Source organism: Ranitomeya variabilis, chromosome 5 (genome assembly GCF_051348905.1).
Source record: "Ranitomeya variabilis isolate aRanVar5 chromosome 5, aRanVar5.hap1, whole genome shotgun sequence".
NCBI lineage: Eukaryota > Metazoa > Chordata > Amphibia > Anura > Dendrobatidae > Ranitomeya > Ranitomeya variabilis.
The window spans coordinates 665268637-665284102 of NC_135236.1; the positions used below are offsets into that span (position 1 = coordinate 665268637).

At 41.4% G+C, this 15466-nt stretch overlaps 1 protein-coding gene across 2 annotated transcripts in view; it reads right to left on the reverse strand.

The window, feature by feature from the left end:
* Positions 1 to 1076: 1076 nt before the first annotated feature.
* WNT7B (Wnt family member 7B) overlaps positions 1077 to 15466 on the reverse strand; it is a 135140-nt gene continuing 120750 nt past the window's right edge. For both annotated transcript variants that reach the window (XM_077266639.1, XM_077266638.1), the window contains exons 3-4: positions 12101 to 12372; positions 1077 to 2462 (exon numbers count right to left, since the gene is read on the reverse strand). In XM_077266639.1, coding sequence (XP_077122754.1) covers positions 1983 to 2462; positions 12101 to 12372 — 752 coding nt within the window. In that variant the 3' untranslated portion in view covers positions 1077 to 1982. The remainder of the gene's footprint in view (positions 2463 to 12100; positions 12373 to 15466) is intronic.

Here is a 15466-nt window from a genome sequence, read left to right on the forward strand (position 1 = left end):
GCACGTGGTAGTGTGTGGTGCATTTTGTGTGTGGGTTCATATCCCCGTGTGTGGTGAGTATCCCATGTTGGGGCCCCACCTTAGCAACTGTACGGTATATACTCTTTGGCGCCATCGCTCTCATTCTTTAAGTCCCCCTTGTTCACATCTGGCAGCTGTCAATTTGCCTCCAACACTTTTCCTTTCACTTTTTCCCCATTATGTAGATAGGGCAAAATTGTTTGGTGAATTGGAATGCGCGGGGTTAAAATTTCGCCTCACAACATAGCCTATGATGCTCTCGGGGTCCAGACGTGTGACTGTACAAAATTTTGTGGCTGTAGCTGCGACGGTGCAGATGCCAATCCCGGACATACACACATACACACACACACATTCAGCTTTATATAATATATATATATATATATATATATATATATATATATATAAAATTTAGTGTAGTCAGACACTGCACAATGGTCTCATATGAAAAAGAGTGCACCTTATTATAAGGTCTCAAATAAAGGAAATTTCCATGTAAAATTGACCTAATGCAGCTCCTCATGGGCGGGGCATGGTACAGGAATTCAAACAACCAAAATTTGACTCCGTTTTGTCTAGCATATTCCCGTCCTTTATTTTTTTGAATGCCATTTCAATATTTTACTTCTCTAGATTCTCTCTAGGCCCAGATTTAAATAGTTTAATTTGTAAAAAGGCCTACGTAGACAACACTATAACATTGGAAGCCACACCCATGAGGAACCAAGATCAACCAAAACTATGGGAAAAGATGTCCCAAAAGAGCATAAAAACAGTACTGGCATAAGTATATAATGGTAATAACATGAAGAGGGTTTGATTAACTTCTTTAAAGACTTTTTAGATAAAACTGAGACAGAGAGAGGATTTATTTTCCTAATATCCACTAGGTTTTTAGCATGAAGGTTGTTTTAATAGACTATAGTTTGCTTGTTTTTTAAATTTGCAACCAAAAAAATACTTTGACTAATTTTATTTTTTTTGTTCCCACAAAAACTTTTTTATGCCAAAAAACAAAAACAAAAATGTCAAGATTCACCCTTTAAATCCAAACATCTAGAAAATAAACATTTATTGAACAAATACCGAACATCGTACAGTACGTAGGTAGTTGGTTTAATATACCATTCATGGTGTGCTTAAAGTTCTGCAACAGCTGAGGTCTCATGCGGACAGACGAATGAGTAATGGCGAGGGACAAGGACGTCGTCATTAATCTACGACGATCAATCTACCAATTTGCCGCATCGTTTGTAGCTCCTGCGTATCGATCGATACTTGCGCTTGTACAATGCAGTACTCTATTTTGTTCTGTAACACAATTATTAAAAATAAAAATAATAATAATAAAAAAAACTTTAAAAAAATAAAAAAATTGAAAAATAATAAATTTAGGACCCCTCAGTAGCACATATTAGAAAAAAAAATAACATATACAAGATTCATTGTAAGTCAGACAACTATAAGTTTAACATTTAGTAGGGAATTAAGACACAAGCTACCCGTTAGTGCTCAGAATTTGTTCATACTATTAAAAACATAAATTAATAATTATAAAATTTGTATGTTCATTAGAATAATTCCAGTGTGACTGGCAGATGATACACATTGAACGTGTTTAGCTAATAGTTGAGATTTGTATTATAGTTTATTCCGTTTGGTCCCTTCTCCGCAGTCCTACAGTCCCGTAATATAACGTCGTGACCTCTCTTACTCATTTTTCCTTTAGACTTTTTTTCTTGTAAAATGTATAATTTAAAAAAAAAAATATCTACAACAACCACCCCCTCCAGCTTGAAAAGGTGCAATGCTCCCGGTAGACTAGGAAATCGGCAATGAACGAAGCATTCTTTCCCTGCCTGTATCAAAAGGGTCTAATTTTCCTCAAAAAAGAAAATTAAGTGTGCAAAATGGCGCCGTAGTGGTCCTGTAACGTAAGGGTTGGTGGGCACCTTCGTGCTCTACTTGCAGGTAAACACTTCTGTCCTTTCGCTGCATGTGTTGCATTTGACGAAACAGCACCAGTGAAATTTACAGTTGCACTGCCATACTTTGGTGTACTGGTGGGTGTTGTATCCACGACCGCAACACATGAGGTCGCAACCGTCTACGTGGGGGGAGGTACGATTGCAGAGCCGGCCCTGAGTCCCCACGCTCCCCGTTTTGCTGTCTTCCTCGCAGTAGTTTGGAGAACGGTCAATGAACACCAGATCCGTTTCCATGGGCTTCTGGTAATTTTTGACTTTTTTTACGGTGAGGAAAGTGGGTTGTCGTAGCCGGTGGGCCCTCACCACTTCCACATGTACGGCATCGTTGTACTTCTCTTTTAAAAAAAATCCAATATCCCGAAATTTTGGTAAAGTATTCCAACAGGTTTTGGTGGTGCAGGACCCCGAGACCCCGTGACATTTACATTCTAGCTTCATCTGTTCTTCTAAAACCTGTTTGGTGAAAAAAAAACATATATTATAGATCATAACCATATAGTGCTGATTGAGTCCACGCTCAGTGGTGACCCTGTTCATTATCTTAACGCCCCCAACCCTGCTCAAGGTGCACCACACAGTTTTACAACTTGTGTTTTGACCATAGTATGAATGGACATGTATGTGCATCTATGGTGGGCGCTCATGTGGTCGTGGCGAAAGGGGTTGTCTGGTTAAATCAAACTATCACTTATCCATTGGGTAGGTGATAACTTTATGGATGTAAAACTTGGACAATAAAGAAACAAGAAAAAAAGAAGAATCGACGCCTTCAATATGTGGTCCTAGAGAAGAATATTATCAATATTATGGATGGCAAGAAGAGCAAACCTCCCCAAACCCCGCTTTGAGCAGGGGGTTGGCCAGATGACCCAGGAGGTCCATTCCAACTCTACCATTCTATGATTCAAACAAATCAATTTTTGTACAAATCAAGCAAGACGTCACTCGAAGCAAAGATCACCAAGCTACGACTTGCCTACTTTGGACACATAATACAAAGTTAGCAATCACTGGAGAAGGACATCATGGTCAGAAGAATAGAAGGAAGAAGGCAAAGAGGAAAACCAGAAACCCGATAGCTTGATACTATCAAGATAACGAGGGAGAAGACCCTCTTGGACCTATCTAAGCTTGTACAAGATTGATCTTCCTACAGAGTGTTAATCCATCAAGTTGTCATAGCTCGAGTTCGAGGTCGTTAAATAATAAATACTAATAGGTGATAATTTATTGATTGGTTGGATCATCTAGTTGGGACCCCCACCAATCTGCAGATTAGGGAACTTATAACCTCGACAGGGAATTTTTAGCCCTGTTCCAAAATGACAGCAGGTCAGACACCCGGATTCTACTCCATTCATTTCCAATGATTTTGCTCGGAAAAGCCCCACAATGGATGGATGGAGTGGTGGTCAAGCACGCACACTGCCACTCCATTTTAATGAACATAAAAGTGCCCCACTCTGCCCATCGGTGCAGGAACCAGATGTCAGAGCCCTCTGATCAATAAGTTACCACCAATCCTATAAATAAGTGACAGCTTGTTTAGACCACTCCCTTTGTCCTTAACCTGAGATTGGAGCATTTACGACAAGTAATACGTAGGATATTTGAGCATAGTTTTGAACACTCCTGAATGGCTCGCAGAATAAGGAGTGACTCCCAAAACAGCAAACCTGCCTGAAAAATTCCCTAGGATCACTGGCATCTCTTTATTTGGGGACGCATGAAACTGGATGTGAAGATTAAGTTAATATGTGTAGAGGAAGTGGCTTCATAAAAATGGAACGGCTAAAATCTTCAGAAGTAGGCAAGTATGCATTCGAGGAAGTATGGTGGGAATCTGTTGCTGTAACTTTAGGGCTCTAGGGGGCACCCGTAAAGCAATTTACTCTCTTGGGTGAAGGATAACTTATCTACAACTCTAGGTGGGGAGTCTGAATCTTTTTTTTAGGTAAGAGTTAGGAGGGGGTCCACTTAAGATATTTTTTAACTGGGCCCACTAATGTGTTAAAACAGATATGTAGTGCCAAATTAATACAATTATACAGAGCCTGTTGTAGGGCCTAGGTTTCCAGGTCATCGGGTCCAGTCACCCAACCTTAAGGCCCAACTTTGTGGGCTCAAAATGTGGCAACACAAATTAGAAAAATGAATGTGGAAGAGCTGCTGCACCATACATGAACCATGCACAGATGCTCTGGCCCCTACATATTACATTATACACTGTTGTCAGAATTAATAAAAGTTGGATCCACCTGGAAATATTGATGCAGGGTAGTCATTTGTCATATCTCTAGCGAAGGTGGCATTTGGCCATCACATGATTGTATGGTCTTCTCTACGTGGAAAGAGAAGACCACTGGAAGATGTGGACAGAATCGGTGGCTGACGTCCAGCAATGAACATAACTAGATGACCCCTCTAATAAGTGAGGAGTCTAATCCTAGCATACCCCTGTTCCTCTATGTTGTGTATGCCCTAATTCTTCTGCTCAACATCATATACTTGCACCTTCGTCCCAGATGGAACCACAAAGCTGGTAGAGAATGATTTTTCTAAGCTGTAATCTAATACTTCCAAGGGTTTGGCAGCCTCATAATTTGGATTCCACAGAAAATGATGTCGGGTGAGGAATATCAATACCATGTTTGGCTCAGGAGGCAGAATTCCCACCTCTGGCCTAAAGCCAAGGTCTATATAGCACACCAGGTTCAGTGGTGACTGCCAGGGGGCTCCTGAATACAGATGAAAAACCCATTAGCTATGGTGACCTCTTTTATACCACAAATGTATTAATCACGTATCAAGCCCTCACATGCAGAAATACATACGATGCTCCAATGCACAAGGCACATTTCCACTCCAACCGCCCTGCCGAAGGCTAATGTACTGCATTCCGGGTGCCCAAATACAGCACTGAAACACAAAGCAGGTGTAAAGACCTAGACGTGAGCAACACACAAGGAGGGGGTGGCCTTCTTCTGGAATATTAGAGTTTTGAGTTGTGCCACTTATCTGCACTTAAACCTACTGTTCGTAGAGAAGCTAGGTTAGGACAGATCTTCTGCCTTCAAATGCAAGAGTTGATGTCTCAGTTCACTGGCGACAAGCAGAGATATTGAACCTTTTTCAAATATTTTACATTCTTTAAGACTGTCCAAATCTTCAGCTTTCTACTTGCCCAGAATTGCATTCTTGTACATAGAGGGAGTATTATAGAAGCTATAAGACCATAAGCTAAATATATTATGAAATAAGAACTAATTGAATTTAAAGGGGTCCCTCATAAGCACCTCAATCAAATAACAAGAGTGGGGATCAGCTACAAAGTTCATGTCTTTCTCCAGAAGAATCATTATTTCCATGTAGAAAAATATTTAGAATTGAGAGTCCTCAGTGGTTGATACCTTTTAATGGCTAACTGAAAAGATGGTAACAAATTGCAAGCTTTCGAGACTACTCAGGCCTCTTCATCCGGCATAGACTAAAAGAAATTTTGGAGAATCACATATTTATGCACAAAACATCACAGAAAAAAAAAAACATGGATAAGACAGGTGACATGAAGCAGAATTACCATGGGTGATAAACAGTTATGTCCATAAATATTGGACCAGTTCTTAGATAGGGAATGTTTTATTGTCCTCTGATTGGGGTCTGGTTCTGTTGTGATGACCCCACATGGTCTGAAGTGCAAATTCCTTAGTTGATGTAAAAAGACATAAATCCATGCGACACATTCATTCCACCACTAAGACAGTCAAAGGTCGTCATCAGTTTATATTCCCATATTCTTCTGTCTCTTTGAGATTTGAAGTTACCTTTTAAAACAAGTAATTACATGTCCATAATGTTATGATCCGGGAAACAAAAATGTATTGCCACAGGTAGATCCATTCCTTTTTCTCTTATTGTATGGCGGTGAGAATTCATCCTTGTCCTCAGTTTTTGCCCTGTCTCCCCCACATACAGACCCCCAGTTGGACATTTAGTACAAATAATTAGGTACACTCCCGGATCATAACATTATGGACATGAAATTACTTGTTTTAAAAGGTAACTTCAAATCTCAAAGAGACAGAAGAATATGGGAATATAAACTGATGATGACCTTTGACAGTCTTAGTGCAGGAATGAATGTGTTGCATGGATTTGTCTTTCTACATCAACTAAGGAATTTGTCCTTCAGACCATGTGGGGTCATCACAACAGAACCAGACCCCAATCAGAGGACAATAAAACATTCCTTATCTAAGAACTGGTCCAATATTTATGGACATAACTGTTTATCACCCATGGTAATTCTGCTTCATGTCACCTGTCTTATCCATGTTTTGTTTTTTTCTGTGATGTTTTGTGCATAAATATGTGATTCTCTAGAATTTCTTTTAGTCTATGCCTGATGAAGAGGCCTGAGTTGTCTCGAAAGCTTGCAATTTGTTACCATCTTTTCAGTTAGCCATTAAAAGGTATCAACCACTGAGGACTCTCAATTCTAAACATTTTTCTATCTACTGGCTAACACAGTACCAAGATATAAATCTTTCCTGTATTTCCATGTAATACTTAATTTCCCCTGCGGAGGTGCTGCAGGAAAGTCAAACACCTGCTGATAGCTTTTTTTTTACTGTTTTTTTTTTTTTTTTTACATTTCCAAAAGCAAAGCTGAGATTTTATACCTGTCTCCCGGGTTTGCCTGGCAACATCTTACTGTACCTGCTTATTTGTTTTTTTGGCCGCCCTGATCATTTGGGGAGGAGGGAGGGAGCACATTCCTGTAACAGATGTTGACTGCAGCAGAATTTACACGGCCTTTTGTATGTGCCTAGCAGACATAAAATAACAGCCTTCTGCTACATGTCAATCACCATTATTATGAGCTCAGCCCTCGACTAATAAAAAATGACATGTATGCGAGGAATTCTAGGCAGAATTCAGCCGGGTGAGCTGCTGCGGATAATTATACATTTTACAAATATCCAGACACCTTCTATTGTAATCATAGAGGCATTATTAACGGCCTGCGGTCTATTCAGGCAGGTACTTGTCAGCAGGGGCTGCAGTTTTGGGTAAGGACTTGTCAAGGGTTCTATAAATTTGGATGACGGCAGGTAGCGCCAGGGCAGGTGGAAACGCCTTAGGCCTATGTTGAGAGAAATGCCACCTAAGAAATATAAGCAATAAAAATTTTCATGAGACGTTTTATAGGATCACAGTTTACAGATTCCACCTTCTGAATTATAGCTAGGCTGATTTATGGCAGAAAGACGGCAAGTAGACAGGGTCGGACTAGTCCAACGGGGCGCACCAAAGAGTTCTCCAAAGGCGTAACTCAAAGAACTTGGGACTCAATCTGTAATGGGGCCGTCACACCTACCATGTGTCATGTATAGTACTTGGGTGGGAGCGAGGCCATATACATAAAAAAGGAAAAAAAATATATAAAATACAAATCCCCAAAAACACCATCTACTCAACAGCAAAAAAAATTGTACATTCCATCCCTAATAAAACAAGAATTCAATATAAAAATTGAATCCAAAAACTCCAGGTGCCACAAAATTTCACGTGATCATCACTTGTCACGACGGCTCCTTAAATTAAAAAAAAATTTAAATGGATTTTCTAAATAAAAAAAATTAATACGTTTAAAAAATAAAAACAGTTCCATGTGTCACAAAAAGAACAAAAAATTGAAAAATGTGGCTGTTGTATCACCGCTTTAAAAATTGGCAGGTTATTTAGGAAGAAAACACTCCGCTCGTTAGGGGATAAAAGGGTCAGATATTAACTTACAGGGTATTGACAGATTTTAATTTACATAATTTTTCCCAGAAGTCATTGCTCTTCCGACTAGATCTCCACCAGGATAGTGAGTACCTATGTCTTGACGTTTCCACCATCATGACTGTCACAAGTTCATCTACTCCATTTCACTAAGCTATGGGGTCAGAGCAGGCACATTCTGCACGCGGGAGCAAAAATAGGCCAAGGTGTAAATTCCCCTGTCCAAACCCATCACACTACATCTCTGCTGCCTAGCTATGTAACGAGAGCCATTGTTTAGGTGACAGGTCTACACCATCACAACAGTCATTTTGCAACTCTTCCAGAAGATGAGGCTACTCGCTCTAGGCAAATGATTGGCATTCTGCCGTTCACTATTTACCGCTCTACTTCACCTTTCACACCCTCAGAGCCCTGTAAGACATTTTTAGAGGGATACTTAAGTCATTAACCCCTTTCCTGACCATGTAGTTAGGTCTTGTAGTCGGAGGTTGAAGGTCGAAAGGGTCAGATCTGTGTGGTCCTTTTGGTTTCAGACTAAATCGTTTGATGTGCACAGATCAGCTGGGTTCATAAAGGTGTTGTCCAATACAGAACCCCCATATTCATATTCCCAATATTTTGTTATAAAAAAATGAGGTTCCCTGTTCAGGTTCCTAATCTCTTGACAAGATTGGAGAGAAGATCCGAAAGGCATCTCTTAATTTGGAGGGTTAAACTCCTATTGATTTGCATGGGCATGGTGTAATACCTAACTTTCCCTGTGGAGGCACTGCAGGGAAATTAAACACTTATTGTCTGGTTTCCTCACTGATTTCAGATGATTACTCACGTTCTTGTGATCAGGTCATTATCAAAAGGTCATTCTCACAAGTGAGTAGGGATTGGCAAAAAGTGGAGAACCTCTTTACGTCATCATTATTTCACATTTCTTTAGCTTTTTGTTTTTAAGTTATCTTTACTTATAGATATTAGAATGGCAATCAATATGGCTGCCATGGTCTGGTACTTAAAATCTGCCAATATGAAGCCAGGGATGTTTGTCTTCATATTAAGAAGCATCAAAAATATTTGCACCAAGTGGAGAAGGTAAATGGTTGGACTTGAGTTCTGTGAGAAAGGATATTGAGAGGTCACCGTTCATCTATATGCATGGTTCTAATAAGATCTAATAGGTTATTTGTGAATCATCTCAAAAGAAATACATAAATGGTAGCCAGGGCCGGTATTAGCAGTCGGCGCACCTGGGCAAGTGCCGGGGCCCTGGCGAGACGGGGGAACCCATTCATGGTACGGTACACTGAGGCTCTGGATGGCCCCTGCAGGCAGGACCGGCATTAGGGGCAGGCAGCTGCCTAGGGCCCCCGCTCCCCCAGGGGCCCTCAGCTAGCAGCACATCACGCAGCCACTATGGGGCCCCTGTGAGGCAGAGGCCGACTCCCCCACCACCGCATTGAACTATACCGGCATCTGCTGGTACAGTTCAAAGCAATGATGGAGGAGAGAATGTCAGCTGACGCTCCCTCACTCATCATTCCCTGTTCTGCCTCTGACACTGTGGGTGCGCGATGACATCATCGCGCACTCACTGTGTGCCAGGCAGTGCAGCTGCTGAGACAGGAGCAGGGAGCAACACGGGCACGAGGACAGGTGAGGAGTGTGGTTTTTTTTTTTTTACTATAACAGTGAGTACTGAACTGTGGGGCCATTCTCGGAGGAGGGGGAAGATGCGGGCTGTGCTATATACTACATGGCTGTGCTATATACTATGTGGGCTGTTATATACTACGTGGCTGTGCTATATACTACATGGCTGTGCTAAATGCTATGTGGGCTGTGTTATATACTACGTGGGCTGTGCTATATACTACGTGGCTGTGCTATATACTATGTGGGCTGTGTTATATACTATGTGGCTGTGCTATATACTACATGGCTGTGCTATATGCTACGTGGGCTGTGTTATATACTACGTGGGCTGTGCTATATACTACGTGGCTGTGCTATATACTACATGGCTGTGTTATATACTACATGGGCTGTGTTATATGCTGCTCGGCTGTGCTATATACTATGTGGGCTGTGCTATATACTATGTGGGCTGTGTTATATGCTACGTGGCTGTGCTATATACTACGAGGGCTGTGTTATATGCTGCATGGCTGTGCTATATACTACATGGGTTGTGCTATATACTATGTGGGCTGTGTTATATGCTATGTGGCTGTGTTATATGCTACATGGCTGTGCTACATACTATGTGGGCTGTGTTATATGCTATGTGGGCTGTGATATATACTACGTGGCTGTGTTATATACTACGTGGCTGTGCTATATACTACGTGAACTATGTTATATACTACGTGGCTGTGTTATATACTAAGTGGGCTGTGTTATATGCTGTGTGGGCTGTGTTATATGCTACGTGGCTGTGCTATATACTATGTGGGCCGTGCTATATACTACATGGGCCGTGCTATATACTATGTGGCTGTGTTATATACTACGTGGCTGTGTTATATACTACGTGGCTGTGCTATATACTACATGGCTGTGCTATATACTACGTGGGCTGTGTTATATACTATGTGGCTATGCTATATACTACGTGGGCTGTGTTATATACTACGTGGCTGTGCTATATACTACATGGCTGTGCTATATACTACGTGGGCTGTGTTATATACTACGTGGCTGTGCTATATACTATGTGGGCTGTGTTATATACTATGTGGCTGTGCTATATACTACATGGCTGTGCTATATGCTACCCATTTTGCACTTTTACAAATGTTCTACGTTAATACTTTCTAATGTTTACTTTAAAAAGTTTTCCATTAAAAAATTGTCATATTCAATGTATGCAGTTTTTTCTTCACAGCAAGTTCAGCTAACAATAAAATGCCTACTGGTAACTGAGGAAGAGTGAGTAAGCCACAAAAATTGGCGTATAAGGGGTTGACTTATATAAAGCCCCTCTGCTGTATGGTATTGTAGAATTTACAATAGCTATCACTCATGTAAGAAGTGAAATCTGGCATTGTACTATGACTATATTTCTCTGCTGTATCTGTGCATCATGAATCGTGGTATGTGTTAAAGGGGGAGGGCCCACTGAGACTCTTTCGCCCGGGGTCCTCAAAAACTTGGAGCCGGCCCTGATGGTAGCGGCAAGTAATTGGCACAAAAGTCTTCTTCTAATGAGGTTGACTTTTAGTGGACCTTTGGGATGTTGTTTTATTAGGATCATATTATTATTTTTGGGTCCACCGGAAGATTGTCCAACACACCGGGGTGCCAGTCCAACCCTGGTGGTGGGTTCCCATGAGACGTGTTTGAGATACAACTAAACAAACTCAGAATGGAATTGTTTACAACATGAAAGAATAAGATTTTTACCTCCTGAGAATGTTTGAATCGGGACCCGTTACAGATTTTTACATTGGGGCCTAGAAGTGTCAAGTTACGGTTCAGGTTGAACTTGATGGACTTGTGCCTTTTTTCAGTCGAAATCTGTGATTGTCTAAGCCAAGCGGAATCAGCGAGGGCTAACTTCTATCAGACCGCAATGTAAGGGCCCCATAGTTTAATTTTAATAATACCACAAATATTAACCAGGAAACAAACCATTTAAACTAAATAAGTAAATTCTGGGCCATAACACCTCCAATTTTTATAAATATTAAATTATATTACTTTTCCAGTAACTGTACGCATGTTGCTAACTATTATATGGGAGAGTCCACTATTTAAAGAGGCTGTAGGCAGAATGGAAGGGGCATTGGGCAACTTAGTAATATGTATCCATTACTTGCCAACTGTTTAGCATGGCCATCCAGGAGACAAGTGATTGTACAACTTTGCGAGCTGCCAAAATTTGTCAATATAGTCACTCCCTTTTTTCAGACAGCCAATCACACCCCCTGAACATGCATTGGGGCCCACCGAAGCTTCAGAAACCTACTTTCTACTTGGTTAATGAACTTGACTAAAGTTTGAGAGGTCTTCCCTTTTTCCACTAATTGTTCCAGGATGTTTGGAAAATTTGTCTGTACCCAATCCCTGTGGCACGCTGTGGGACAACTCTTGCATGTTCTTCTACAACATAAGGTACAAAGAGGAATTCCTCCTACGTGAGAAGGAGGTCTTACAGGTTACTCAAGAGGTGCACCAAAGCATAAGTCAAAGGAGAGGTATGTAAGGTATAATGTTTTTAAGGCACTGTATCTGAGTAGATGGCAAAAAAGTTCCCCCGTAATATCGACCAATAAATGTGACTTGTTTATCCTGATCTAGAATACCTTTCTTCCAGCCTCGTTATTGTGAAGGTTCATGAGCCGCCGGGCACTCTTTCTTATTTCTCTGGCATCCACAAACTTCCTGGAGAATTCAATGCCATATTTGATGTCGGCAGAACATCCTCCCCATTTCCAGCCTTCTTCCTGATTGTAGAAGCCTTGCTTCTCTCGGTCACAGCCACAGTTACTGAAATTTCCTTGGCTGCAGGCGGAGGTCACAGCATGTGCTACACCAGCGGCAGTGATGGCATAGGTGAAGGCGGCCTCCCTGCTACCTACAGTGACAAAACACAAAAGCTTCATAAACATGGGAATTAATAACTATACAAAATAATGCAAGATAAGTACTGTCAATTATTCTTCTCAAATTCAGGTAAGTCAAATTCAGGTGTCATTACCTAGGACTGTACACCATGCATAGTATGTCCATCCTGAATCTGATAGATACCATCTCACCATCTTTGCGCTTGCTGGTGCCACCACCTTAGCATCGGCTAGGTGTGTACACATACAATGTCTATTCCTGTAGCTAGTAGATATCACCCCACCATATTTACACTTGATTGGGCCATCACGTTATTATCGTTTAGAAGTGTACAAATAGGCTGTCCATTTCGGGAGCTAGAAGACACCACCCCACCGTCTTTGCACTTGCTGCAGCCAACGTTTTATAAACTGCCTAGGAACTTACATATAGGGTGTAGACACCATCTCACCATTGTCGTAATTGCTGGGACCACCACCTTATCATTATCTAGTAGTTGATGTTGATTCCCGGAGCTTTTGAACACCAGCCCAGCTTTACAATTTCACTTGTTGGGGCTGCCACCTTATTGTTTAGGAGTGTACACAAATGGTATTCTTAACAAAGCACTGTCAGTAAAAGGCTGACAACTCTTCACAGTGCTTTCACGGACAGGCTTTGTGCAACCACTCTGTCTAATAGGTCACAGGGGAACGGTGACCTTCATCTTTCAATCCCAGTACAGGGTTCTGGACTTGCACAGGGGCCCCTGAGTTGAGTCAATGGAGTGGCTGCTGACCAGTGGACCTGGCTGGCAGAAAATAATCATAAAGTTGGGAGGTCAAGGTCAGGAACAAAACTGAGAGGCAGCCAGGTGGTTAAAACACAAGCTGTGTTCAAGGACAGGAATAAAAAAGCTGAGCAATTTAGAGCTTGGAAGCTGGGAATAAACCAGTGTAGGTTAAACCTATAACTGGCAATGATAAATAGACTGCAGGAAGTTTTAATAGCCTTGCCCAAGACTCAGAGCATGGAGCTAATAAAATGACAATACTCAAATATTAACCTATACGCTCCATGCCTGAATGGCACTACAATTCCATAACTGCTCCAGTGTTACCCCGCATTATCCACTATAAAGGTGCGACACCGCCTAGCAATAGATGTAGAGGTAGAAGGAACAAATTTAGTTATGAATGTAAAAGCTGTTAGAAGCCACCCCACCATCTTTTCAATTGTTGAGGCCATCACCTTCTCGTCTTATTGTGTCCATTCTTGGAGCTGATAGGCATCACTCTGCCATCTTTGCACTTATTAGGGCCACCGCATAATTATCTTTTAGAAGTGTACATATAGGGTGTCCATTCCTGTAGTTGGTAGACACCACTCCACCATCCTGGCATTTGCCAGGCCCACCACATTATTGGCTGCAAATGTTCGTATAGGGTGGCTATTCTTAGAGCTGGTAGACACCACCTCACCATCTTTGCAATTGTTGAGGCTACCACCTCCATCGTCTTATCTTGTCAATTCTTGGAGCTGATAGAAATCACTCCACCATCTTGGTACTTACTAGGGCCCTTGCATAATCATGTTTTATAAGTGTACATGTAGGGTGTCCATTCCTGTAGTTGGTAGACACCACTCCACCATCCTGGCATTTGCTAGGGCAATCACCTTATCGGCTAGAAGTGTGCATATAGGGTGGCAATTCCTAGAGCTGGTAGACACCACCCCACCATCTTTGTTCTTGTCGGGGCCCCCAAGTTAGCATCATCTACAAGTGCACAGCACCTAGGATGACCATTCCTGGAGTTACTGGTTACCATGTTCAGAAGACACTCACGTTATAACAACTCCATCCAAACAATCCATTTTCATGGTAGTGATTGAAGAGAATCAAGAGCAATACGAGGTTCAATCTCAACCTAAACTATAGCAACAAAAAGGTGTATTTCCACGATATGTTATGGGTTCAAGTCCCACTTTGCTGGGACCAACTTTTACAATCTGACAGGATGAGCAGCAAAACATCTAGGTTCAGATTCCTGAGCGAGAGTATTTACGCACAATGAATATCTGAAATCTTTCTCATTCCTCTATGACTTGAAAGGTACGTAATGTTGCTGTCATGCAAGAACATCTGAAAGAGAAGAATCTGTCACTGTCATTTTGTGCACATTCTTCGTCTACTCAGACCAACATAAACAGTGCTATATGTAATGTGTCATACGGGGCCACTAATACATTGTTGTAGAATGCACGGCGGATTAAAGGGCATCTGTCATGAGTGCATACTGAAAATATTCAAGAAATTTAAGAGAAGTCTTAAAAAATGAAGCAAACATGGACTAGCATTGACTTCTTTGTAAACGTAAATAGTTAGTTTCGACCTCCCGTGACATCGAGTTTGGGACGGAATTTGCATCTGGGCAAATGCCCTTTAGGTTACTTCTTAGGTTTTGGGTCCTAATGTGAAAAGTTATCTAAAGCTCATGGACCCAATATAAATTCTCTAATGGTTTCACTCCACCTACCCTGGGTTGGTATGACTCTGTGGTCCTAGAGTAGTCTTTAGTCTCCCAATCCTTGTCCCATCTAACGAGGTGGCAACCATAAATGAAGAAACAATAGTTGGCTTCTCTTCACCGAACCAGTCAATTAGAAAGAGGTGGCTTCTCTCCAACAAACCAATCCATTCTGTTCTTTGAGGAATACAGAAACGGCCAAGGCAGGACAGGGTCATTCTCAACACAGGTGCTTGTCTAACAGGTGGGAACAGCATCCATCAGACATTTTGGAAAGCCCAGTTGATTTGACATATTCACAATATTGTACACTTGGGGAAGTAGCCAATAGACCTTGCCCATAATAGTGTCCCTCCATGTCCTAGCATGCCATAGCCATACCCTCATATAGTACCAAATGACCATGCCATTCCGTTTCCACAAAATATTGTTTATTTAGTAGTACCATATAGTGCTAGTTAACCTTACCAATTAATACCACAACCAACACTATGAAACTACGAAGGAGATTGACCGAACAGAGAGTCTACAGATGTCCCTAAATAAGACAAAGGTACATTTGCCCATATTATAATGGTGAGAACTTATCGACTATTG